Source organism: Aspergillus ambiguus (assembly GCF_047715705.1).
Source record: "Aspergillus ambiguus strain CBS 117.58 unplaced genomic scaffold BDV59scaffold_23, whole genome shotgun sequence".
NCBI classification, from domain to species: domain Eukaryota; kingdom Fungi; phylum Ascomycota; class Eurotiomycetes; order Eurotiales; family Aspergillaceae; genus Aspergillus; species Aspergillus ambiguus.
Genome location: NW_027395536.1, coordinates 101,262 through 125,868, shown reverse-complemented (window position 1 = coordinate 125,868; position 24,607 = coordinate 101,262). Strand labels below are relative to the sequence as shown.

At 55.1% G+C, this 24,607-nt stretch overlaps 9 protein-coding genes across 9 annotated transcripts; 5 read left to right on the top strand and 4 right to left on the bottom strand.

The window, feature by feature from the left end:
- Window position 1: 1 nt before the first annotated feature.
- On the bottom strand, window positions 2-1,595 carry BDV59DRAFT_61949 (uncharacterized protein). Its single transcript, XM_073696779.1, has one exon. It carries the CDS (start codon window positions 1,445-1,447, stop codon window positions 170-172), a length of 1,278 nt encoding a protein of 425 aa, XP_073546430.1. The 5' UTR covers window positions 1,448-1,595; the 3' UTR covers window positions 2-169.
- A 1-nt stretch (window position 1,596) lies between these two features.
- On the top strand, window positions 1,597-2,801 carry BDV59DRAFT_61948 (uncharacterized protein). The gene has a single exon (XM_073696778.1). It carries the CDS (start codon window positions 2,060-2,062, stop codon window positions 2,723-2,725), a length of 666 nt encoding a protein of 221 aa, XP_073546429.1. The 5' UTR covers window positions 1,597-2,059; the 3' UTR covers window positions 2,726-2,801.
- On the bottom strand, window positions 2,802-4,507 carry BDV59DRAFT_61962 (DnaJ family domain-containing protein). Its single transcript, XM_073696781.1, has 2 exons — window positions 4,116-4,507; window positions 2,802-4,063 (listed from the first exon to the last, which is right to left on the bottom strand). Exons 1-2 carry the CDS (start codon window positions 4,467-4,469, stop codon window positions 2,879-2,881), a joined length of 1,539 nt encoding a protein of 512 aa, XP_073546428.1. The 5' UTR covers window positions 4,470-4,507; the 3' UTR covers window positions 2,802-2,878.
- A 183-nt stretch (window positions 4,508-4,690) lies between these two features.
- Window positions 4,691-5,473, top strand: BDV59DRAFT_181448 (mitochondrial 37S ribosomal protein mS37). The gene is made up of 3 exons (XM_073690242.1): window positions 4,691-4,896; window positions 4,973-5,052; window positions 5,113-5,473. Exons 1-3 carry the CDS (start codon window positions 4,770-4,772, stop codon window positions 5,209-5,211), a joined length of 306 nt encoding a protein of 101 aa, XP_073546427.1. The 5' UTR covers window positions 4,691-4,769; the 3' UTR covers window positions 5,212-5,473.
- BDV59DRAFT_181447 (cytochrome P450) lies at window positions 5,474-7,427 on the bottom strand. The gene is made up of 3 exons (XM_073690241.1): window positions 6,827-7,427; window positions 5,690-6,771; window positions 5,474-5,636 (listed from the first exon to the last, which is right to left on the bottom strand). The coding sequence occupies exons 1-3, from the start codon at window positions 7,156-7,158 to the stop codon at window positions 5,500-5,502; spliced, it is 1,551 nt and encodes a 516-aa protein (XP_073546426.1). The 5' UTR covers window positions 7,159-7,427; the 3' UTR covers window positions 5,474-5,499.
- A 123-nt stretch (window positions 7,428-7,550) lies between these two features.
- On the top strand, window positions 7,551-9,912 carry BDV59DRAFT_181446 (uncharacterized protein). Its single transcript, XM_073690240.1, has 2 exons — window positions 7,551-7,791; window positions 7,855-9,912. Exon 2 carries the CDS (start codon window positions 7,929-7,931, stop codon window positions 9,759-9,761), a length of 1,833 nt encoding a protein of 610 aa, XP_073546425.1. The 5' UTR covers window positions 7,551-7,791; window positions 7,855-7,928; the 3' UTR covers window positions 9,762-9,912.
- Window positions 9,913-9,952: 40 nt separating this feature from the next.
- BDV59DRAFT_61928 (nucleolar and coiled-body phosphoprotein 1 family protein) lies at window positions 9,953-11,508 on the bottom strand. The gene is made up of 2 exons (XM_073696777.1): window positions 11,357-11,508; window positions 9,953-11,278 (listed from the first exon to the last, which is right to left on the bottom strand). The coding sequence occupies exons 1-2, from the start codon at window positions 11,414-11,416 to the stop codon at window positions 10,145-10,147; spliced, it is 1,194 nt and encodes a 397-aa protein (XP_073546424.1). The 5' UTR covers window positions 11,417-11,508; the 3' UTR covers window positions 9,953-10,144.
- A 495-nt stretch (window positions 11,509-12,003) lies between these two features.
- On the top strand, window positions 12,004-17,124 carry BDV59DRAFT_181443 (GTP-Rho binding exocyst subunit SEC3). The gene is made up of 4 exons (XM_073690239.1): window positions 12,004-12,538; window positions 12,749-13,786; window positions 13,856-14,841; window positions 14,895-17,124. Exons 1-4 carry the CDS (start codon window positions 12,355-12,357, stop codon window positions 16,938-16,940), a joined length of 4,254 nt encoding a protein of 1,417 aa, XP_073546423.1. The 5' UTR covers window positions 12,004-12,354; the 3' UTR covers window positions 16,941-17,124.
- A 1,002-nt stretch (window positions 17,125-18,126) lies between these two features.
- Window positions 18,127-24,495, top strand: BDV59DRAFT_203256 (guanine nucleotide exchange factor DCK1; the record flags this gene model as incomplete). Its single annotated transcript, XM_073694232.1, has 1 exon — window positions 18,127-24,495. One exon carries the CDS (start codon window positions 18,127-18,129, stop codon window positions 24,493-24,495), a length of 6,369 nt encoding a protein of 2,122 aa, XP_073546422.1.
- Window positions 24,496-24,607: the final 112 nt, after the last annotated feature.

Genomic DNA, 24,607 nt, shown 5'->3' with positions numbered 1-24,607 from the left:
ACACACTATAGCAACGCCTCAGCCGCACGGCAATATGTCCTTACGCCGGATGTATTCATCATCTCTGCGGGGTCTCATGTCTGTGCTTAGACAAATAAATTAACTGTCTGTGTTTGTTGCCACTGCGGAGACATCCAGCTTGGCAGTACTAGTATTACTCTTCCTTCGCTCAACACCCCCACACGTCCTCATCGTCCGGCACGATGTCATCCTCATTCAACACTCGCAACCCGTTCTCCTTGGCTTCTCGTTTCCGCTGCTTCCTCGTCACAATCCGGCTGGGCGTCAGGGGAGTCACCGGCGTGAACGGCATGTAGGGACTGTACGGAGTCGGCAGGCCCGTTCGAGGGCCGTTCAACGGCTTCTCCGGTCGCTCCAAGACAGTCGTCTTGGTGGCCGGCGCGCTCTGCAGAGGATAGGCGTCCCGGAACGGCAGAGAGGATTTACTCTGGCCGGGCGTAGAAAGGCTCAGGGGCGCAGGGGCCGGTGCTCGGCTACCAGGCTTCCCCAGAGAGACCCGGCTCGCCGCTGGGGGAGCCGGCGGAGGTGGAGGGTTGTAGAGTCGTGGGCTCAGGGGCATCTGGTCCTGGCCATAGGAGGTGGAAGCGTGCACATCCGGGGACGCCAGAGGCGACGAGATGGACATCTTCCGGAGCGGGAGCCGGGGCGACCGAAGCTTACTGCTGTTGGGCTGGGGACGCGAATTGGAATTGAACAGCGACAGCCCTGAGATCCGGGACAGACGCGAGCTGGACCGGGGGCTCATGGGAGCCTTCATCTGGTCCGAACCCTTCGATGCGCGGTCTGTGAACGGATTGGTTTGAACACTGTCGGGCGACTGGATCTCTGTCTCTTCGCGCGCGGGATTTTTCCCGGACGCTCTCTGCTCGTCATACTCCAGCACCGCGGCGTAGAGCTTCTCCATCTCCTCTTGCGCTCGGCGTCGATCGGACGCCACCACCGACTCATCGATGGTCGCAACACTCCCGTTGCCGGAGAGATGGGACCTGGACCCTTTTGTCAGGGTACTCCAGGACCCACGGAAGCCATCTGCCTGCCCCGGGATGGGGAGTTGTGCAGAGATGGGGGTGACCGGGCTAGGATCCAGGCTGATCGAGTCCTTGACCGGCTTCATCATTTGCATCTGCAGGGAATAGTTGGAGGAGTGCACTGTTCTCCGTAGACGTCGACCCACGAAGAGCAACAGGCTCAAGAGCACCGCGACGAAGATCACGTATGCACCGACAATGCCCCCGATTTGAACTGCCAGAAGCGGCTCATCCAGCGCAGGGTCAGTCGAGAGGCCGTTCGTACGGCGGTTCAAGCGGGAAAAGAGATAGGAAGACCCCTGCAATACTGATCCAGCAGCAGTAGCAGGAGGGGGAAAACTGGAGGCGAGAAGCGTAACAATCGGCATCATGTTTGATGACCCCCGACAAAGAGCCATGGTTTAAGTAGGGCCCATCGACATGATCGAGGAGACCGCAAATCCCTTACGGAACAAGCCAGAGTGACACACGGCATGGGGAATGCATGGAGGGGGGAAGGGAGTGATATAACGGCAGACATGACGGGGGTGATTGGATATGTGATGGGGGGAGGAAGAGGTGAAGTGGTGGTGGGCAGCCATCGGGCGGCTGTCGTTGGTGCAAATACGCGCCCAGCTGCATGTCCGGCACATCATCACACGAGGGGTCGACCAGTGGGAGCACCGGAGGAGACGAGGGTTTCAAGTCGATCCTGGGAGAGTTTGTGACGATCGACTAGTGGGCTGTCGGTGGATTTGTCGTCGGGAGTCGATTTTGTATACTTCGAAACATCCAAGGCACCAAGGCACTAAGGCAATGTTGTCATGCCTCAGGTTGCAGATGTTTCCCAAAGAGGAAATCCACCACTTCCCGTATAGTTCTTCGTTCTATCCTCGTCTCCTCCTCCACCACTTCCATGTCAGATCTCGCATTCCGCATGTCTTATACTCAATCAAGCAGAGACCATTCACTCATCTCACCTCTTAGCCCTCACAATCATTCTACCCATCCCATACATACCTCGCCTGGCCATGGGTCACAAGCTCTCCGCCGTCACTGGAGCCAAAACGGACCGCTACTACGAGCCTGGGAACGCCATCAACGAAGTCTGGGTCGGCGACGTCGAGATCATCTCTCGTCTACCCTTTGGAGACTCCGAAACGCGTCAAGCTTCATGGCCAGAGGGAGGGTGGCCGAAGATCCCCTGGCGTAACTTTGTCATTCCGATGAAGCGCGCCATCAAGTTCACCGACCACCAGAGAATTAAGCAGCGCGAATGGAAGCTTATAGTATTGATCCTGATCTCGCACCTCGTCCTGCTGATGTTCGCGAGTTTCTTGTCACCTTGGAGCAGAGCGAGAACCACGGAAATGCGACGTCTTCTTATGTCGGGAGACACAGCCTACCGCACAAAAGCACGCAACATGTATATCCTGGAGATAGCTGTCTCCATCCTCATTATTGTCATGGGCCTCACGGTTTCAGTACGGGGGCTTATCATCTGGGCCGAAATCAAATGGAGGACTGGGAGACACGTCTCCCTCCTGACACTGCAGGTTTTGGATTTCTTTTTGCTGGCGCTCACACTCTTCCGCACGATCAAATTCTTCCTCACGGCTTGGAGGAATTGGAGAAGAGTGTGTGCTATGAGGGATGTGGAGACAGGAGTGGAACTTCGACCCTTCCATGGGGCGTGAAGGAGGGCAATTGCATGTACCCTATCACTAGAACCATCCAGCAGTGTACTGTAACTATAGAACATCACGGGTAGTATATGATAAATGACTTCCTCATTGAGCTGAGTTCGTATAATACAGTGTACATACCATGGAGACTATACAGCGGCGCCTCTATTCCTTTTTAGAAAACAGATCTCGCCAGAACTCTTTGAAGCCATATCCCTTGGCTCCATCCTCTTCATACACACGAACTGTTTGGGAGGTGGTCAAGGAATCCAGAACGCCGCTGGCCTTGGACCCCATCGACTCTGGACGGCTCGTCCGTTCCGTCGCACGTCGCTTGATCTCCTCCGCTAAACCCGGAGCCACTTCGGCGTAACAAGCAGTCAATTCGCGCTCGAGGTTTATATACGGCTTCTGTGCTACCGGCGGTGCCTGGAGGTTATACGTGCGAGTGAGGGCATTGAGGTTCTTCACGGTCAGTTCATAAAAGGGCTGCTCGATGGCGAGATAGTTGGGGTCGCGAAGCGGCGAGAGGTGTAGCAAAGACTCGCCCTCCTCTGTAGATCCAGATGGAGCGCCTGTCTCCGGCATGGAAGATTCGGGGGTCGTCGAACCCAAAGAGCTGTCACCGCCCTCATCCATCTCTCGGAATGATCGCTCGATTCTGGCCTTTTCGGTCAACCGGGCCTCTGCTGCGGCATAAGCTTCAGCACGTCTCATCTGTGCCTCCAAGCTTCCCCCCTGACTAGATATCAACCTCGCGGCGTGTCGCCTCCATTCGGACCTCAGGCGCTGACGAAACCGATCAACCTCTTTCGCAAGTTCCTGCTGCTTCTCAATCCACGGCGGCACGAGCTCCTGTTTCTGAATCATCTTGTTCATGAAGTATTCCGTCGTATCAATAAACGCACTGTTCGCGTTGTGATCCGTCTTGGTGTTAACACCTCTACCTCTCTGTATCCGGTCGAACTGACCGCGCGCCATCGCATCCTCTATCCGCTCGTTCGCGAGTGACGACAACCCCTGGACCGTAGCGGGCATCGGTCGAGCCCCGACGGTGAACCTCTCCCGCATTTCCCGCCGCATGGCCTCACGCTCCTTGTCTGAAATTCCCGGGTCTTGACTTAATGCGTATACGGATGTGCGTTCCTTCGCTTCGGCGATCCGGAGACCCGGCGACTTCTTCGGTTTCGGCGTAATCCGCATATCGACGGGCTGAGGGATCTTGTAAGGCGTGCGCATCGGTTTCTTCGCCGAGCTGTCTAGCATGCGCAGGGTGATATCATGGAGGTTCTCCGCTCCAGACCAGGGCTCCGCTAAGGCGTTGTCGCGAGTTCCCTGCCCTGCGCTCTCCTGAGACGCCGTCAGCCCTACATCGTCCACACTCCACCACCGCTGTACATACCGGCATGTCTAGAATCGAATGAGCAGCCGCGTACTCGCTCTTGAAAGAGCTCTCCGCAATTCTGTCTTCCAGCTCTCGCTTCAGCTCCTCCGAGAACCCCGCTTGCTGCATGTTTTTGCGCGCGGACCGGCCGCCCTCCAGCATGGCCTGCTCCGTCATTTCTGACAGTCGCCGTGCCATGGCGCTCTCTTCCTTCGGTTCATCCTTCGACGAGGAAGCCGTGTCACTCTCGTCCACCTTCGACGCCGCATCCTGCCGTCGACCGACGGCAGAAAAGCATCTTGGTCGCGGGTGCCGCAGCGCACCCACGGCAGAGACATGATGGACAAGGCCCCCCAAACGCCTTCCACTCATAACTCACGTCGTAGTCAGTAGAAGACGGTCGACCAAATTTGAGACTGAACGAGGTGGCGGCCAGCAGCTCCAGCTATGGGCGGATCTAGTTATGGACGGAGCGCTTACATCAGCTTATCGCCGCGGGCAAACTTTCCCGAAAGGGGGTTGGCACCTCCGAGCGGCTTCCGACAACTTTTGGATCTGGATCTCCAGCCGGTCTCCGATCCCTGCCTGCGTTGCGTCCGCTCTATCCGATTGCGCCTTGCTGTTGCGATTTACTCGTCCGGAGAAGACAACACTCCGATCGCCTCAGTCGCCATGCCCGTCAAAGGCGCCACGACCCGTCTCAACCCGGTCCGTCTGCAGACCATTCCTCACCTCCGTGTCCGTCGTCCGAATCAACATGAGCAGAACCCGTGTGTGACGGTGATGTCGTCGATGCTGAGTATGTATCTCGACGTGGACATTTTGCGAATTCGCTTTCGTGAGTTTGGAGACGCTGGAAGCTGACTTTGGTATAGGCTGTTGGGCGTCTTCCGGATACACTGCTGAAGGATGTGCTGCGCTTGAGCAACAATTGCGACAGTGCATGGATGCACCGGTACGTGCTTGTACCTTTTAATATCTCCATGTGGCATTTTTTCTAATGGCATCCGAACAGAAACCAAAGGGCAACAAGAAGAACACCATCAACTACCACCTGATGAGAATGTACCCCAAGGTCGTCGGCCCCAAGAAGAAGGAGGGCACCCTCGGTTAAATTACGGTTCGAGGCTGCTTTTTCCTTTCCGTTATATCTACCGAAGCGTCAAGGGATTGGAACTGGAGCCCGCGTTTGATGTTTCATACGTGCGGACTCGAAGTGCTCTTGGGGCTCAGGAACCCATCGTACCCGGAGTTATTGGCTTTGTTCAAGGGAAACTACAGACATACCTGATTTGTTTGTTTGATATTAGGCAGGTTTCTGTCTGCCTATGTACATTATTACGTGCTATACCGAAAGAAGAATCTTGATGTGGAATTGCCCTGTCGTATGTGCTAGGTAGGGTTAAGCTTGCTCAATTTTCAACACAAGTTTCTCGCCTTGCGGCTTCACCGTGTACGCATCGATGGCCTCTATATCGTTGTCTTCCAGGATGGACGTCTGGAAGTTCGTGTAGACGGACGCGATGACCAGTTTGATTTCTGGTCCAGTTAGCATTGGTCCTCGTGCTGACGTACATCTGGTCGCAACTCACCTTGTAGCGCTAGATTACTCCCCACGCACATTCTTCCTCCGCTACCAAAGGCCCAGAACCATCGTTTCCGTTCCTCCAGCTCGGCCGGGGAGTTACTGTCCTTGAGCCATCGCTGGGGCAGCCATGCTTCCGGTTCCGGGAACACCTCAGGGTTGCGATGCAACGAGTATGCTTGCGCATTCACTCTCGTGTTTCCTGGGATGTCGGCGTACCCGACGAGACTACAAGACGGATAAGGCGTGACTCGTGGCTGGATACCGGGAATCGGCGCATGTAGGCGCAGTGTCTCCGTGACAATCGCATCCAGGAGAGGTAGCGAGTCTACGGACTTTGCAGGGGGGAGGGTAGCCGAGTCGGTGGGGAAGCGGATTGGGGGGTCGAGTGTGAGAAGTTCTGCGCGGAGCTTCTTCTGGAGTTCAGGGTGCTGCGACAGTTCCCAGAAGAGGTAGGTGAGGGCCACGGCGCTGGTTTCAAAGCCGGCTGTTAGCTGGTCATACAGCTCACATGCGATTTCGATACGCAGCTTCGGCCAGTCGTCGCCCGATGGGTTTTTTTGCATGGCTTGCTTGAGTTGCTTGTAAACGACCGGCTCGGCTTCGATGTGCGTGGAGTGCATCGACGCCTCTGCTTTGTCACAGAGCTCCAGGTTCCACTGGTCGAGGACGTCGTTGGCGTCGTCGCACCACCGAGGGATCAGACGGATGCCAAGGGCTTTGGTCCACGAGAGAAGGCCCGGGACTTCCTGGTTGAAGAATTCGAAGGGCTTTCGCGAGTGATAGAGATGCAGCATCTTCTTCCGGTAGGCGTCGTCTGAGAGGAAACGCGTACCGTTTGATAAGCCGAATAGATAGGCGGACACGAAATCCATCGTGACGCCCTGGTTGACATCGTGAACTTCAAGAGGCTTCCCCGTGCGCGCGGCGTCCTGGAAAATCGGCAGGAAGCGGCCGAAGATGACAGTCTCGGAGATCAGACGCATATGGGGCGACGACTGTAAGAATGACTTGCTGTATATGTTGGACATCATTCGCTTGCGGGTCGAATGAGGTTTGCTGCCCGTCATGGTAAACATACTGACAGTTCTGTTGATGGCGTTAGCCTGGTTCCAGCTTCTGGCATAGGGAAGTATGTGCTTACCCAAGGGATCCAAATCCACGGGGATACCAGTCATGCTTCTCGAAACCCCCCGTGTAGACGGATTTGATGCCGTTCTCTACGCAGTTGATCGAGATCTCGCTAGGAGACAGTCTCACTATCGGCCCATGTTTTTCATGGGCGGCCTGGATGGTCCGGTTGTTTTGGCTGGTGAACCGCTTCCACAGAATCCATGCGGGAGATATTGGAGCCGTCCAGTGTGCATTTGGGATTTTCGACAGAGGCGAGAGAAATGCCGGGTGCACGATGACCCTATACACGAAGAAGACCCCAAACGACACCAGAGCAACTGCAGTCAAGGCTGACACGGCCATGATTGTTCGTATGGTGGATGTAACGAGCTACTTGAGAGGAAGTCGACAGAGGAAGCCGAACCCATGGTTTGTGGTTCGTGGTTCTTATCTATCGCTGGAACCGACCAACATCGCCTCGACCTTCCATTAGGGGATTTCTCCCCGCACAGGTGGAACGCTGTGTCAGAGTCAAAAGTCAAGGAACGAACATGCAGAAGACTTCGTGTCCGTGAGGAGTGAGTGACTAGGGAAGTTTTTAGTAATAAGTATGGTCTCTTTGGTGGTTTGGGGTTGAACCCCACATGATTCATTTGGTGAAGAGAATCGACTGCGATAAGATAAGGAGCGGATGACTCAGATGACATAAGGCCAGCCACTTTCACCACTTTGTTTCTCACCCTCTGACCATTCCTATACATCTCCAATGCCCTTCTAGGATGAGTCTCTGAATGAGTCATTCGTTGCAGAATGCATGTGTGAGCAAACAATGGTCCGGTCGACTCTGTTTACTGCCTATCGCTGGGGTGATTGACGCTCTTGACTCCTCACAGCCCTCTCAATCCCACAATGATCAATCGCCGCGGAAACCCTCTGGAATTAACGGTTCTTCACCAACCGTCATGGATCTCTTGACTGGTTCAAAATAACTCCTATGTTTGTTACTCTCTCTTAGTCTTTTGGTAGATATTTATCTCATTCCGGTCTAATTCGTTGCAGGTACCACCCATCATTCAGTTGCTTTAAGCATTCGTACCTGGCATATACGCACATCCACTGCATGCGGGTTCAAGATGCTTGCAGACCTACCTCCGGAGATCATCTATCTCATCGCAAGCTATCTACCGACCGTCAATGCCCTCGCTCATCTCGCCCAAACTTGCCAACACCTCCGTAAAATCATTGCCGCGGAGGACTGGCGCATATGTCGAGCTTTTCTATACCATCGCTTTCCCCACATTGATACTCCTCCCTTTTGGAAAGATGCGACGCAGGCCCTCACGTCTCGTTCGCGAGCTTTGGATAAACATGCTGTCATTGGTCGTTTTGTCGTCCCATCGCGAGACGCCGTGAAGGTCGGATCCCATCGAGCCATCAGACGAGACAACCCGACGCATGGGTATCGCCCGGCAATTGACTCGTATGAATTTTGGAACGGCACTACCTGGGAGGACAAAAAGGAAATCCTCGCATGGGGCGCGGCTGATGAGTTAATACTGCGGATCCGGCAGACCGGGATGCGTCACACTGAAAAGTGGTTTGTATTCGACGATCTGGATCATATCAGCAGCCACGACGACATTTGCGGCGTCCACCTTCTCCGACCAAATCACTATGCAAAAGAGCGCGATAAAGAACATGTTATTTTCGGGCGCATGCGTGGCGAGCTTGTCCACCTTGCCATCGCTCCAGACACCGCAACATACCAATACCAGCAATCATTCCTGACCTTCGGCGTGGATCTCGAACGGATTGACCTTGCAGATGGTCCGGATCCAATCCTTGCGGCTCATTTCAGCAACGGATCCATTGCTTTCTACAGCACCACGTCGGAAGATACCGAGGTCCAGGCGTTTGCGCGCCTGCGCATCGACCCGGACAAGGTCGCACGCAACAAGTACTCGAAGTTTATTTCGCCGTCTCGCTTTGCGGTAGCCACCGGGCGTCTCGAAGATACACTGACCGTTTCCACTATCTCGCACGAGAGGCTATCGTTGGATCGCGAGATTGGCGTGGATTCTTTGGACCTTGACTCGCAGGTCGGTCTCACCCAGAAAACCAACGTCAGTGCAGTCACGCCGCTTTTCCCACAGTCTCCGCAGGCTGCCTCAGGAAATACCTTTCTAGCAGCGTGGGGCGATCGCGCGGTTAGACTTCACGATCTCCGCTCTGACACGCCGTATGAAATGACATACCGAGACACCAACGACCAAAACCCGATCTACTGTGTCTACCCCCTGGGGAATGATCGCTTCGTGGTTGGGGCTGGCGGCGACGCCGTCGTCAAGATCTTCGACCTTCGCATGCCCAAGACCTACTCCTACCAGGACGCAAGAGCGTCCCCGATCTCATGGCATAACCATGGCCCCAAACGTCAAGAGACCAACGCGAGCGGCCCAATCAACAACATCGTCCACAGCATCAGCTACCCGCGCAAAGACCTGTCCATATTCCTATCTCATCAGCCGCCAGCAGTTCTGAGCTCGCGCCGAGGACGGTCCCACGCGAACCGTTCGTACCGCGGCGCGATCTACACCATGTCCTCTCCGTCGCCTTTATCGCCCACCCTGTACGCCGGGATCGCCAGCGGGGTCGTCCGGCTGGATTTCGTGTCAACCGACGACCTGACTGGCCCCTGCAAGGAATGGTATCAGGACCTAGTCGGCCTTAACCCGGGCACTGCCAATGCTACCATGTTCCCAGCGGACAGGGTCTTGGACTTATCGGGCTATGAGCGACCGGATCCGAGCGATACGACGAGTGCGGCGAAGCTGCGGGAGCAGCAGCCGTTCAAATCCGTCGGGGCCGAGGATATCGCGAACGAAGAATTGACAGGTTGGGACCGGAGGTGGAAGCGTCTTGAGGGTGCTGGAGCGTGGAGACGACGAGGCCTGCCTCTTCGTTAGTCGTCAACATATTGTGCGTTTAGTCATGGAGCAGGTTCGGTATTTGGAATGGGCTGCAGTTGTTTAAACCACTGAATACTCCGTATTAGAAGTAGAAATAGAGCGAAACTAGTAGCAATTGCTTAAGATTTTGTCTTCGGCTACAATGCAAACAAATAGGAAGAATGTCTCCTGTAACGGGTAATCCTTTCGAAAGAAAACAGTCCGGCTCCAAAGCGCCTTGCTCGACGAAGAAAAGGGAGGGAAAAAAAAAAAAACTGGTCCAGCAAGATCTAAAAGAGCAGATCTAGATCTAGTAAAAGCGACTAACTTTTCATCAACTGAGAACATCGACGTTGCAAATCACCCCCATGTCCGCCTCTATCTAGAAGTATGGCTGACGTTTAATCGTCAAACTTGAAGGACTTGCCTCCGGAGATGTCAATGGGGCCGCCGCGGTAAGAGCCACGCTTCTTCTTGTTCTTCTCCTTGGTGAAGCCCTTGCCGCGGGTGACGGACAGATCTTTGTGGGCCCGCTCGGCGTACGCGTAGGGGACGTAAGAGTTCGAAGGGTGGTCGTGAGGCTGCTCGCTGAGAAGAGCCAGAGGGGTCGGGCGAGCACCAGTGTGTCTCTTCTTGTTTCCGTTGTCATTGCCAGGGGCCGGGCTAGCGCTGGAGGAGCTGGTCTGCGGAGCGCTGCCGCTGTTCTGCTGGGCATCCGATCCGGAGTTTTGCAGAGTTTCGCTGCTGGAGTCGGAATCGCTGGAGCCGCTGGAGCTCGAGTCGGAAGGCGGGAGGGGCGTCTTTGTCGCTGCCTTCAGGGCTTTCTTGTCAGCCTTTTTGGCTGCCTTCTTGTCGGAGGAGGAGTCGGAATCGGAAGAGGAGTCGGAACTAGACGAAGATGACGAGTCACTTTCGTCGCTGGAGGATGAGGAATCCGACGAGTCGGAAGAATCCGAAGAGGAAGACGAAGACGAGGAATCCGACGAGGAGTCCGACGAGGAGTCGGATGAAGACGAAGACGAAGATTTGGTCTTGGTCTTCTTGGTCTTGGGAGCTTTGTCCGACTCCGAGTCGGATTCGGAAGACGAGGAGCTAGATTCCGCCTTGCGTTTCACTCCTTGGGGCTGGGATTTCGGAGCAGGAGCGGATTCGGATTCGGAGTCGGAGTCAGACTCGTCGTCTTCATCGTCGGCATCGCTGTCCGAACTGGAAGAGGACGACGAAGAAGAGGAGGAAGAAGACGAGGAGGACAAAGACGAGGAGGAACTCTTGGACGATTTCATCGAAACATCAGAGTCGCTGGAGCTGTCATCGTCGCTACTATCGCTCTCGTCCTTGCTGGAAGGGGACTGGGATTCCCATTTGTAGATATCGTGCAGCGAGGGGACATTGTTCGCATTGGTCACGGCCTTATCCAGAGATTTCGCGGCCAGTTCCTTGGTAAAGGCTTCACTGGTGCTAGCGAAACCGGATTTCGAGAGGAAAGCTGCGACTGAGGCGACCAACTGAGGGGGCAGAGGGGCACTGTCGGCCTTCTGGAGGGAAAATCTTGATCAGTACAACGGCACTAGCATACATATTTGTGCATGGCTGTCGGAAAAGCCATCCCATACCTTGCCTTTTCCCTGGGCAGCCTTCGCCGAGGAAGATTTCTTGACCTTCTGGGAGCCCATTGTGACGGCTGTGTGAGAGGTCTGGTGAGGTGAAGTCGGACACGAGAAACCACTGGCACTGGCAGGAAGGTTTCTTCTGTTCTCGATCTCGTTGACCGTCTTGGATAAAAAAAAAAAAGTGGCAGAAAAAAAAAAAAACAGTGGCTTAAAGGCGGTGAAGAATACAGATATATTATTGGTGGTTCAGTCCAGCATCCCTTGGGAGAGCTCACGTGGGCTCCCGTGACACCGACCAATAGAGACGGCCCAAGGAGAAATATATATATCTACCTCGTGGTAGATAGACAGGCAGTTGCTGACCATCCTCACCCCGACTAACAGCTATCCCTCGAGATTTGCTGTCATACGGTATTCAACGGCTTAATCTCAAAGTACCTTATTTATCAATTCTATCCGGATTCCCTGCATTGCTGGAGCTCTACAGCATACATGCCTCGTCACCTCCGATCAGTGGAACAATTGCTCAGAATATCAGTTATCCCAAATCCCAGAGCTACATATATCCATTGTAGAATGTAATAGCGCTACCCAGCTCTTCTGAACATACGTAGTTACCCAGTACGCTTCCCAGCACACTTGTTGACATGCATCCCTCAGGCATGCTGGTTAGTCAGCCGTTCTGCCCTCTTCCGGCCTAGTGCCCGCGTCTCATCCCCAGCCGTGACAACTGATGAGCTAATGCCACCACCGAGTTGCTCCTCCATCCTCCGTGCATGCTTCGCCTGTGCCACCAGCCATTAATTCTCCCTCCCCTCGATTCCCTCTCTGTGCGACCTCTGCATCTATCGATCGGCTTCTCTCCCACCAGCAGTCATATCTGCCCCGATCCCGACGCGCGACTCCCGTGTCATCCCTCCCGATATTCCCGATCATGTCCACTTGGCCTCTGGCTTCCCCCGCCTGAGTGAGCCAGCGTTTCGCGGATAGAAGAAGCGACGATGAATGGTCGGGATCGCTCGCGAGGTCCCCCAGCTGGGGACTACCCTCCACAGAGGGACCCGCGCCGAGCTGGTCCTGCAGCCGCACCTAGCGATGGTACAATGTCAAGGGCCGAGAAGTTTGAGGATGAGAAGCGGCGCATAATCCAAAGCTGTTTCTCAAGGAAGGACAATGATGGTCACTGTATGTGAATTCCTCCATGCGCCTTTTTCAACCGATGTCTTTTTTTTGCATTCGTTACTCCATGGTAGGATCGGAGTTGCTCGGGCTGGAGAGATGTTCGGGCAACCCACCTTGTTTTGCCCCCGCTCGACAGCCTCATCCTTGCCCGCAACCGATGAACGTCATGCAAAGGCAGTTTACGATCCCCAGCTGATGCGCTCCGTTTTGCAGTGACCGAATCGTATATAACCCATGTTCGCATCACCGAAGATGGTGCATACCCGTCCACCCCCGCTCCGCCAAACTCGCCGCAAGAAAACAAAAAACAGCGTGTGATCGTTGTTGCTGTGCGGAGATCTGGAAGAGTGCGTATGCATAAAGCTCGGGAGAATAACGACGGGTCTTTTTCCATCGGTAAAACCTGGATGTTGGACGATCTGTCGGCCGTCCAATCCTACAACGCGTTTGTGCCATCGTCACCCTTGGAACAACAACAGAAACAGTGGGCTTCGAATGTCGGATTCGTCGTAACGGTGGGGAAGCCTTACTACTGGCACGCAAGAACCTCCAAAGAGAAGGAGTTCTTTATTGGTAGTTTGGTGAAGATTTACCGAAAGTATACAGGCGGCAAGGTACCGAAACTGATAGGATTCGACGAACGCGAGCGACAACTACTTGTTGGAGCACCATCTGGACAATCGGCACCCACAAGAAACCCAGAGCAGTCCCTACCACCCCCGCAACCACCTTCCTCGTCACAGAGTAGCCGACCTCAGTCACCTTACTCGAGCCGTGCTGCAAGTCGAGATGGACCTAGGCGAACACCTGCCGAAGAGCAGTCACTACGCTCTCAGAAAAGCCGGGACCAGATGGGAAGACCCTCAACTGGTCAATCGGGAAGAAGTGGTCCTCCGCCTTTTGGACCTCCCCAGAATGCTCCTCCAGTCACCCCGGACCAGCGAGACCAACCTCCGCCTCGTGCAGCCGAACGCGTGCCTAAAGTTCCAATATTGCAAGCGCCTGAGCCGAGGAATAAGGACCCTTCAACTACCCCTGGGGAACCCAGCATGGTCGGCTCATTCCCAGAGTCACGCCCACCGTCATCAAAATCCACGGAAGCGCGACCCTCCCTCCGTACCAAGGATTCCAGTTCAAGTTCGGCGGATGCGAGGCACAACAAAGAAGTTGTGCGACCTACCACCGCTGGTTCGGAGAATCGCAGCATGCGTGATGCAGCAGGCTCCCTGGAACCTGGCCCCGTCGATCAAGGTAGCACAGAGACCTCTCCAGACGTACGGATGGAATTTCAAGGTGCTGACACGTTTCCCTCTTTGTTAGAACCCCCGTCCGTTGATATGCCAGCTGCATTGAACCCGACCCCTTCAGCTGATAGAACCGACGCCGCCATGGCGGAGGCTGTCGAAGCAGCAGCCATTCCAGAAGCCCAACCTAGTCAGCCGGTTCCTGAAAGTACACCTACTAGCCCTGAAATATCCAAGTCTTCCATGGAGGAAGATCCGGATGCACATCGCCCTGGCTTGGGACCCATGATCAAGAAAAAACCCAGCAAGGATATCGCTGGCGCTTTCCGCAAAGCTGCCACGGCTTATGGCGCTTTCAAACCTAGGCCTGGAGGCGCTGGTGAACGCCTCTTAGCTGCTGCGAAGAAGCAGCAGGCTGAGACCGCAGAACCTGACGGTATCACCGGTGTCGTGCCTGCTCCATCTCTTCGGACAGGGAATGAACCGGGAACGGTCACCTCCCCTGAGACGCCGGACAAAGAAGCGCCATCATTGCCCTCGCCAACCAAGGACATGCCATCTTCTGTGACGTCTCCTTCCATGGAACCGCCTACGGTTGAGGTTACACGTGCCGCTACGGTGGAAGAGCCACCGCCTACTACCGACAACCAAGATGAGCAGAGAGACAGCTCGAGGGCCTCTGTTAAACTCCCTGTGGATGATCGATCGAGATCTGTGTCTCCCTCGCCGAGCGGTCGTCGCCGGAGACGCCACGAGGATAATACTATCAAATACTGCCAGGCTCTTGGAATTGAACCTAGGGTTATCGAGGGTCGTGGTGTCGAGTTTGATGATATCCTGACCGATCTCGGCTGGAATGGGCGCTTGAGTGACGAAAAACGAATTGAGGATCTGGAAGCAGATATCCGACGCGAGATCGGACGTGTAGAGGCTACCAGCTGGCTTGGTAACCTTGAACAGCAAGAAGGAAAGGTGGAGCAACTTGCGAAGCTGATAGACAAGACTATTGAAGAGTGTGAAGAGCTCGACAACCTTCTCACGCTCTATTCGCACGAACTCAATGTAAGTTCTTGGCGCAGATCTCTGATATACTTCTGATGCTAATACCGGAACAGACCTTGAATGACGATGTGTCGTACATCGAGGCCCAATCTCAGGGTCTGCAGGTGCAGACGGCCAACCAGAAGCTGCTTCAAAACGAACTGCAGAACCTGTTGAAGACGCTTTCTATCTCGAAGGCGGACCTCCGCCCCTTGAAAGAGGCCTCCTTGAGCAACCCTGATGGGCTGCGGGACACCGAGGTGGCCTTGTCTATCCTGTACAAGGCAATGCTGATGATTGATTCTGACATCTGGCAAAACAAGAAACGGTTGGTCGACGCTGCGGGAGACCACGCCAGTGTGGGCGTCTACGCCGATACAGAAATCGGCCAGATGCGCGCCATCAAGGAAAAGAAGGAAGAGTACCGCACACACTCCGAATACTTCTTACAACGACTGAAACAGTTCATGGGCATCGCGTACAAGGTGGCTGAACAGAAGAGGGTAGACGCGGCTGCCAACCACCAGAAGGACCCGATGAAGCTTGACAACGAATCTCGAGTCTATTCTCGCAAGGAGCTGTGGAAGTATCATGGCCTTATGCTTTTTGCCCGAGAAGTCAGTGGCCCTGAATGGCAAGCGCTCATCACCCTCTATGAGCAACAGGCCAAACACCCGTACCAGAATCAATTCCGGGATAACGGTTTCGCGTGGAAGAAGGCAGCCCGGAAACAAACAGGGGAGGAGCAGGAACTTCTCTTCACCCATCAAGAAAAGGAGAAGGATATGGAAGGCATTACGATGGCTGCGCGGAAGCTCACCGTGAAAAGAGGGAAGACCATCCGAGCCGCGACTGGGTTGAGACTCTCTTTTGGCGAGAAGCAGCCGGGCAAGCTTGAACCGTGCGAGGTCTTTGCAGGGGCCCTCCATGAGACTCTGAACATGATCGCGGAAGAACAGAACTTTATCGTCTACTTCTTCCACATGAGTTCGCTGCCGAGCATGGACTTCTCCGATCTCGTGGGATCTGCCCATCCCGAGCAGCGCCCGCTACCTGATTTCAGTGCGAAGCAGCCGCACGACCCGGACCGGCGTATGGGACGGAAGGTGGAGCAGATTATGGATGAAATCTACGCGTTCTGGCCCGTTGACCTGCAGAATCTGGTGGACTGGGCCATTAAGGCGGACCCGCTACAAGGCATTGGCATTCTGTTCGCCCTGGAGAAAGCCATCTCTGATCTGGAGGATACCAACCAGGATTTCATCATTCACTCGCTCCAGAAGATCCACTCCCGGCTGATCGGGTTGTTTAACCGGTTTGTGGACGACCAGATCCGGGGCATTGAGGACACGAAGGTGAAGGTGAACAAACGGAAGGGGGTGATTTCGTTCATGCGCGTGTTCCCCAACTTCTCAGCGGCGATTGAGAACATGCTTGCGCAACCGTCGCAGGAGTTCTTCGACATCCGGATCAGCGTGAATGAGGCGTACGACCGCATCAACCGGGCGATGTGGGAGTCGTTGAAGTTCATTGCGAAGGAGGCGCCGGGCCAGACAAGCGGGGTGGCGGCGACGACGGGCGATCCGGAAGATAAGGAGGTGCTAAATTACCACATCCTGCTGATCGAGAACATGAACCACTACATCGAGGAGGTGGATGTGCGGGGGCTCCCGGTCCTGGAACGGTGGCGCGACCGGGCGCACCAGGACCTGCACGAGCATATGAAGCTCTACCTGGACTCGGTGATCCACCGGCCGTTGGGCCGGCTGCTGGAATTTGTGGAATCGGCGGAGCGGCTGATGGGAGCTGGCGGCAACCCGGTGGAGATTGCCAGTCGGCCCAGTCATTCACGGTCGGTGGCAAAGAAGGTGTTGGCGACGTACGAGACCAAGGAAATGCGGCGCGGGATTGAGCTGTTGAAGAAACGGGTAGAGAAGCACTTTGGGGACGCGGACGACCCCGGATTGAGTCGCAGCTTGGTGTTGAAGGTGCTCCGGGAGTGCGAGGGACGGTACATTGATGCGCACGAGCGGACTCGTCGGGTGCTCCAGACGGTGTATGAAGGACAGCTGGAGCTTGAGTGGCGCAAAGAGGACGTGAGTGCTATGTTCAAGCGGTGATACCTATATTTTGTTCTCATGCTTGGTCTGTTGTGCGTGTTCTGGTTGATGGGGATATAGAATGGGGCGCTTTGGACATTGCATGAAGTTCTTTTTATTTATTTTTTATATTGTTTTCTTGTGTATAGTATATATATCCGTGTCGGCATCAGGATAAGGAACAACAGGGTTAGGAATAATGAAGGGTTGAGTCGATCTGGCGGTTCATCGCGTAGTAACCATGGGAGCATGAACGATCGATGGATGGTTCAGGGGCATTCCGATTTGACTGGTCATGTTATCGAGAGATCTCGAATGCAAAGCCGCCGAACGTGGTGATGAGGATGAGCAGGAATAATTGTAGTATATAAGTAGTTACAGTTCTAATGGTAGATACTGTGGTGGAAGTACTATACCTCTGTTGGGTATACTCCTGAGCTGAGGCCTCACTGGTGGATCGCCCACTTCCCTTTTGGGCCGAGTCTACAAACCATGATCGACTTCCTCTTCTTCTTCTTCTTCTTCTCTCTCTCTCTCTCTTCCACTCCTCTCCATCTCCTCCTACTCTCCCTCTCTTCTCCACACTCTCTTCCCTCTTCCACTCCTTCACACACTCTCCTTCTCCCGGTAAGATAATCAATTGTCCCTTCTCCACAAGTTCCCGCCAAGGAGATCATTCCGTGGTTGAGCTCCACCTCTCAATCCCATTCAAACTGCTAGGGGGCGAAGAATGGAAGATTCCGACCTCCACCAAAAGAGGAAAAGAAGGGCGAAACACGAGTCCAAAAAAAGAGAAGGGAAAAAAAAAAGTCGCCAGAGACAGAATCCTGCAGTGACGGACCGACTCCTCCCTTCCACCTCGCTGGGCAGTCTTCATCGCAATCCCGCCATCTTCTCCTCCCTCTCTCTCTTCTGCCTCATCATGTCCTTCGACTGACCAAGTGGACTGCAGGATGCCCGTCGACTGGTCTTCTTCCCCTTTTTAAAACACCCTTTACCACTCACTGTCGTTCACTTCGATCGCCTTCTCACCCTCACCGTTCGGGAATCGCTCACATTCCTCCCTTCTTTAACTTCCATCACCTCCCTCCCCCTTGGAGCCAATTCCTCTCCCCTTCCCCCCCGCGCGATCCTCCATTCCTGGGACCGCCCGTGTGACGACCACCATTGCGGGGTGCGCTCTCGTTAGCCCCCCTCCTTCGCAGAGATGCCCTGGCGGCCACTGCCTCGAATCGCCTTCGCCGTCGCCATCTACCCCTTCCAGCCCTCCAGCCCCGACGACCTCCCCCTCGAGCTCGGCGATGAACTCTACATAATCGAACAGGGAGGCGCCAATGGCGAATGGTGTCGTGGCTATCTCGTTGCGCCGCCGTCCCTCTTGGCCGGCTTGACCAGCTCCAAGGGCCAGACTCTCGAGGCTAGGGTCTTCTCGGGCATCTTCCCGCGCAATTGCGTCGAGATTCGTGAGGTCCTCGGCGACTCCGACCCGCAGAGAGCCTCGACAAATGGCGATCGCTCGAGTCTTCCCCGTATCGACAGCGGTGGTGGCCTGGACGTGGATGTGCGCAGCAGTCTCGCCTCCTCGCAGGACGACGTACACACCAACGACGAGGTGTCCGACGTCGTGATCGCAAAGAAAGGAAAGCCCTCCCAGATCTTCATTCAAAAGTCCGACGAAGACGACCGGGGGAGTCCCCGCTCACCCTTTGGCTGGAGATCCGCCTCCATGCCCCATACCCCCATCACCGTCACCCCGCGGGACCCCAATGCGCCCAAGCCCGCCGCCCCCGTTCCCATGCTGAAGATCGGAGATGAGACACCCACCTCATCAGAACCGCTGGTGGACGAGATCGCCTCGTGTCTACGGGAATGGCATTCCACAAACCTGCATCAGCTCTTACTTGGCCGCCAGTACAATATTGTGGAGGAGATGTCGAATCTGGTCCAATCGTTGGACTTCGCCCGCCGACAATTGCTGTACAACGTGCTCACCTCGCAGGAGAAGGAGGCCCTGCGCGACGATGTAGTCTGGAAACTGGTTCGGGGGAACAAGATGCTTGGTGGGGAGGTTATTGTCCGGGACCCTCAGCAGCGTGGCCGTCTGTTGACCGGCGAAGACTCGGCTGTCCAATTGTCCAAACTCCAATCCGAGATGAGTATGCTCGACACCAGTCCAACCACACAGACAGATGCCGCTGCACTTCATCATATGCTTCTCGAGGTCAATGCCGTGTCCGGCAACGCGCCGGGCCCAGTGACTCTTGCCGTGCAACTCTGTTCCCAATCCGAGACCGGAGTGCTCAAAGCCCTGTCCGAGACTTACCTTCTAGATATCCCCTCCCCCGAACGATTCGCTTCCATGGGACAAAGCAGCAAGCTGAAGACTCTCTTCACCGAACTATGCAGCACAGACATCGGCGATGGTTCTACCGGCGGAGCCAAGCTGTATCTTGTCGTTGCGGTCCGAGCACCAGAAAGCACGTCAACCTCCAATACCTCCACCCAATCGAGGACGTCCATCTCTCGAGAAGGCTCTTCCGCGTCAAAGCCGCAACCCGCGGTGAATTCGTCTGTCAAGGGTAGCTTAAGGACGCGGCGAAGTATGATGTGGTCTTCGAAGCCTCGTGGTATCCAAAGTGCGGAGCCGATCAAAGAAAACAGCACTGGACCGCCCCAGTCGGCTGAAAGCACGGCCAGCAACAAGGAACGGGCCAACGCTCAGCCGGTGAAGGAAACTCCCCAGATCCGCACCATCGGACTCGGCATCCTAGAGGTGTCTCAGATCCTTCGCCAAGACAAAGACGCCGAACAAGTGATCAATATCTGGTCACCATCGACCGACGGTGACGAGGGGGAGGTGCCAGTGGACGGCTTCGAGGGATTGATCCGTACCCTCCTACCCAGCTCGACTGGTAAATACACGAGATCGCCACGTGCTGCACGACTTCACCTCCACCTATACCCGTTTGTTTGCCCGGATGCCGATACTTTGATCCGAAAGAACCCTACGATCCTGCACAATGTCGCCCAGACACGGCGAATTGGCTTCTCCCAGGCGCCGACGAAGCCTAGATCCGATATCTACGTGACCATCGCTCAGGCCACCTTTCCTCCGGAGGCCCTCCTTTCTCACCCCCAGGCCGGCCAGATCCCCGTCCCTGCGGCCACGGCATTCCGAAATTTGCAGCTGACCCTTGAAGTGCGAGCATCATCCGGAGCCCGCATCGACCGATGTGTCTTTCCCTCCTCCAACAACACACCGCACACCGCATGGCGCACTACGACAGCTGAACGAGGGACCCCATGGAATCAAACGATTCGGCTGAACATCCCCACCGATCAGATCCCGGGGTCTCATTTAATTATGAGTGTCGCGGATGCGCCTGAGTTTCCTTTTGCACTTGCTTGGATGCCCCTGTGGGACAACCAGGCCTTCATGCGAGATGGCCCGCATTCTCTACTGCTGCATGCCTACGACAAGTGCACATCGAGCCTCGAGAATGGAAAAGGTGCTTATCTATCTCTCCCGTGGAGCGCATTGGGTAAGAATGAGTCTGCCAAAGATGAAGCGATCACGGGGCCTTTGGCAACTTTGCGGTTGGAGACCCATCTGTGCAGTACGGAATACTCTCAAGACCAGGTCATTCTGAGTCTTCTGAACTGGAGGGAGCGCCCGGGAACCGAAGTCCTCGATACCCTGAAGCGAGTTTTGTTTGTTCCAGAGATCGAGATCGTGAAGCAACTGAGCAGCGTCTTTGATGCTTTGTTCGGCATCTTGGTCGAGAACGCCGGAAATGAGGAGTACGAAGATCTGATCTTTCGCGATCTGGTGACTGTTCTTGGAATCGTTCACGATCGGCGGTTCAATCTCGGCCCGCTCGTTGATCATTATACCGAGAACCAGTTCAACTTTCCATTTGCGACACCGTGCCTCATCCGCAGCTACCTCCGTCTTCTCCAAGCCTCCTCCGATCTGGAACAGTCGCGCAACCTGCGTGCTACGTTTAAGGTGGGCCGACATGTGCTCAAGTTCATCATCAACGCCAGAGAGCAACAGAAGGAAAAGGAAGAAAACATCGGCATCACTCGCGTCCAGTCGACTTTCAACCGGGACCTGCACACAATCTTCAAGTCTCTGGAAGCTCTCATGAAGAGCTCCTCGCCCGCTATGATTGGAAGCAAGACTCTTGTGGTCCAACACTTTCACACTTGGCTACCAGAACTCTCCAAGGTGCTCCCGAAGGATGAAATGATTATGATTGCTCTTAGCTTCATGGATGCATGTAAGGACGTCACGGGTATGCTGATCCTGTACAAGTTGGTCCTTATCCAGCACTATACGCGACTAGACATCTTCAGTTCTGGCTCGGAAAGACAGAGTCTGGTCTCCAGCTGTATTGGCTGGTTGGCACCGTATTGGGGAGCAACCGGCGCTGTGTCCGATCTGTACCGAGACCAGGTCCGTTTGAACAGCGCGATTGTTGCGGAGTTGCTGAAGGAACCGGACCCGCAGCTTTATGAGTTCATGCCAAAGATTGTCGCATCTTACTACTCTATCATCCCGGATGGTGTGGAGGACACAAGCTATCTTTCTCTCCTCTTTAGCAAATCATTCCCGTTCCAGGTGAAGTCCTCGAAAACTTCTCAGAAGTTCGACGAAGCCCTGGTCGAGCTGTCTGCCATCATGGCTGCCACCGCCGCGATACCGAACCCGAAGCGACCACGACTGAAGGGTATAGAGCTCTCCACTTTCCTCACTCAGGCTTTTGAAGTTCATACCTCTATTTTGAGCTGTGAGGCGTATCCAGATACCTGGCTTAGCGTCCACGTCTATAACCACCGCGCCACCGTGAAAAGTCTTGAGTTCCTTGCTGCCATCTTGATGGACAACTTCCTGCCAGCGCCTGACGATGCCGAGACTTTTGACACGAGGCTTTGGGAGATGTTCTTCATGACCCTGTTGAAGGTTGTCTCCAGTGATGCTCTTGCCCTTGAGACCTTCGCCGAGCAGAAACGCCGTGCGATCTGGAAGATTGCTGGCGATGTTCGTGAGCAAGGAGCAGACTTGTTGCATGCGAGCTGGGAAGCCATCGGTTGGGAGGCATCTGACGAGGAGCAAGAACGTTTCGGACTGAGTCGGCTGGGTGGTTATCAGGTGCAGTACGTCCCCGGCCTGGTGTCACCTATCATTGAGCTCTGTCTCAGTGTGCACGAAGGCTTACGCCGGGTGGCGGTGGAGATCTTGCGGACGATGATCCTAAGTGAGTGGGGATTGAACCAAGATCTCTCCATCATCGAGACCGAAATCATCTCCAGCCTGGATAATTTATTCAAGACCAAGAATATGAATGAAGGTGCTGTCCAAAAGATGTTTATTGGGGAGCTCTCGGACTATTTTGCAGGCTGCGCCGCCTTTGATGAAGACCTATCCAATGCCGTCCAGGGCCTCATTGCTACCGTGGACGAGTTGCTGGACCTGTTCTTGGCATCGCAAGGCGGCTCAATGGCCGAGAGCTTGCACACTCTGCGGTTGATGGAGTACATGAAAGACATGGGCCGTGAGGATATTTTCATACGATATGTCCACGAGCTTGCGCAAGTCCAAGCCGCAGCCGGCAACTTTACCGAAGCAGGACTCGCCCTCCAATTCCATGCCGACCTGTACGACTGGGATTCAAGAAGAACTGTTCATGAGCTCGTGAGCCCTGGCTTCCCGGAACAGACATCGTTTGAGAGGAAGGAGGCCTTGTATTTCTCGATTATCCAGTACTTTGAAGATGCGAAGGCGTGGGCCCATGCTCTTGTCTGTTACAAGGAACTTGCCCAGCAATACGAGGACACCACCATGGACTTCACCAAGCTCTCACGCGCGCAGAGTTCCATGGCCAAGATTTACGAAACGATTGCGAGAGAAGAGAAGCAGTTCCCTCGGTTCTTCCGTGTGGTCTACAAGGGACTTGGCTTTCCCGTCACCCTGCGAGACAAAGAATTCATCTTTGAGTGCTCTCCTATCGAGCGCATGGCGTCTTTCGTCGATCGCATGCAGCGGGAGCATCCTGCAGCGCAGATCATTTCTTCCGGAGAGGTGCACGATTTCGAAGGCCAGTTCTTGCATATAAGCCCTGTCAGTGTTTATCGGGACATGGCTCATCCCGTTAATCAGCGTTCCAAGGTCCCTCCTTCGGTCCGGGATCATCTCATGATTTCTGAACCGATCCGGTTTACCTCGACGCTGAAGAGACATGTCCGGGGCGCAGATGTGGAGGAACAATGGGTTGAGAAGGTCATCTACACCACCGCAGAGCCGTTCCCAAACATCCTTCGCAGGAGCGAAGTGGTCGCAGTGGAAGAGATCGCGTTGACACCGCTGCAGACGGCTCTGGAGCGGACGTGGCGAAAGACCCAGGAACTGTCGCTGCTGCAGCGACGGGCGGCGACGGGGGAAGATACCAGTCTTTGCAACCTTACCGAAGCTATGGACCAACTATTGGATCTCAGCTCGTCGTCTCCTAGCTGCGTGGCTCTCTACCGTCGGTTCTTGGCCGATACACCCGATGGGGAGGAGCAGGAAGATACCCCGACGCCAGTCGATCCGATGAAGAATGCTCTGGCTGTGGCTCTCATCGATCACGCCTTGGCGATTAAACATGCCTTGGCCATGTTCCATCGCCCGTCGCACCAGGCTACGCAGGCGGAGCTGACGCGCCGGTTCGAGGAGGCGTTTGCTCCTGAGCTGGCCTCGCTCGCACCTGCAAACCCAGAGACTCCCCAGACGGCCCAGCGCTACTCGCCGCATTCGCTGGAGGAGAGCAGACATCAGCCGACGCCGCGGGCTGTCAGTCCAGAAGAAGAGCTGATCCGTGCCTCTCGACAGAATCTCCGGCGCAAGCACTCCACGAGGCAGTCCGTCAGCCATCGGATCAGCATTATGAACCCGTTTAAACGCTCAAACCACGGAGCCACCAATTCCGTAGCGACCGTCCAGAGCGTCTCGAAAGATAAGGTCAACGGGGTGGAGGCGCATGGAGCGGACGACGCAGAGGACCGTGACGACGACGCGGCGACCATCCACAGCCGAACGACAAGCCGGTCCCGGGACACCCAGCCGAAACGGAGAAGCTTCTTTGGCGAGCGGCTGCACAAGCACGCCTCCTCGTTATCGATGTCGGGAGCCAACGCCAGGGACAATTCGGGCGAAGAGTCTCAGAAGAGACAACGGTCTCGTAGCCGATCCCGGGACGCGGCCACCAAATCACACGAGAACCTCAGTCGCTCTCAGTCGCAGCGCAATGGCGCCTCCAACAAGGACCGACCTCCTCTCGCAAGTCCCAAGTCGGGCTGGTCGACGATCCCCTCCATCCAGGACTACCCGCGGCCCGTGACGCAAAGCAGCGCGGCGTCGATTCGCAGCCCCGAGCTCCGCAGCCCGGAGATGAGTCCCCCGATGCAGCCGGCACATTCTGGAGGCGCGCGGGACTCCGTTCTCAAGCGGTTCAGCTTGCTGAAGGGGATTGGGCGGAAGAACAGTCGGCTTGATTTCCGGGATCCGCACGGGATGACCGTGCGGGAGGAGTAGTAGCTCTGCACATTCTTTCTTTCAATCTTTCATCTACCTTTTGATTTTCCTTTTACCCTTGTCTTATTTCTGATAATGTCTGGACATTAATCCCTATACCTACCTATACCTA

Excerpts from the sequence above, each read along its gene's own strand:
- BDV59DRAFT_61949 (XM_073696779.1), bottom strand. The coding sequence starts at position 1,447 with ATGGCTCTTTGTCGGGGGTCATCAAACATGATGCCGATTGTTACGCTT.
- BDV59DRAFT_61948 (XM_073696778.1), top strand. The coding sequence starts at position 2,060 with ATGGGTCACAAGCTCTCCGCCGTCACTGGAGCCAAAACGGACCGCTAC.
- BDV59DRAFT_61962 (XM_073696781.1), bottom strand. The coding sequence starts at position 4,469 with ATGAGTGGAAGGCGTTTGGGGGGCCTTGTCCATCATGTCTCTGCCGTG. Across the intron at positions 4,064-4,115 it reads ATTCGATTCTAGACATGCCG|GAGAGCGCAGGGCAGGGAAC; the intron begins GTATGTACAGCG and ends ACGGCGTCTCAG.
- BDV59DRAFT_181448 (XM_073690242.1), top strand. The coding sequence starts at position 4,770 with ATGCCCGTCAAAGGCGCCACGACCCGTCTCAACCCGGTCCGTCTGCAG. Across the intron at positions 4,897-4,972 it reads GGTGATGTCGTCGATGCTGA|GCTGTTGGGCGTCTTCCGGA; the intron begins GTATGTATCTCG and ends ACTTTGGTATAG. Across the intron at positions 5,053-5,112 it reads GACAGTGCATGGATGCACCG|AAACCAAAGGGCAACAAGAA; the intron begins GTACGTGCTTGT and ends GCATCCGAACAG.
- BDV59DRAFT_181447 (XM_073690241.1), bottom strand. The coding sequence starts at position 7,158 with ATGGCCGTGTCAGCCTTGACTGCAGTTGCTCTGGTGTCGTTTGGGGTC. Across the intron at positions 6,772-6,826 it reads CGTGGATTTGGATCCCTTGG|AACTGTCAGTATGTTTACCA; the intron begins GTAAGCACATAC and ends CGCCATCAACAG. Across the intron at positions 5,637-5,689 it reads GAGTAATCTAGCGCTACAAG|AAATCAAACTGGTCATCGCG; the intron begins GTGAGTTGCGAC and ends TAACTGGACCAG.
- BDV59DRAFT_181446 (XM_073690240.1), top strand. The coding sequence starts at position 7,929 with ATGCTTGCAGACCTACCTCCGGAGATCATCTATCTCATCGCAAGCTAT.
- BDV59DRAFT_61928 (XM_073696777.1), bottom strand. The coding sequence starts at position 11,416 with ATGGGCTCCCAGAAGGTCAAGAAATCTTCCTCGGCGAAGGCTGCCCAG. Across the intron at positions 11,279-11,356 it reads CTGCCCAGGGAAAAGGCAAG|AAGGCCGACAGTGCCCCTCT; the intron begins GTATGGGATGGC and ends TTTTCCCTCCAG.
- BDV59DRAFT_181443 (XM_073690239.1), top strand. The coding sequence starts at position 12,355 with ATGAATGGTCGGGATCGCTCGCGAGGTCCCCCAGCTGGGGACTACCCT. Across the intron at positions 12,539-12,748 it reads GAAGGACAATGATGGTCACT|TGACCGAATCGTATATAACC; the intron begins GTATGTGAATTC and ends TCCGTTTTGCAG. Across the intron at positions 13,787-13,855 it reads ACCTGGCCCCGTCGATCAAG|AACCCCCGTCCGTTGATATG; the intron begins GTAGCACAGAGA and ends CCTCTTTGTTAG.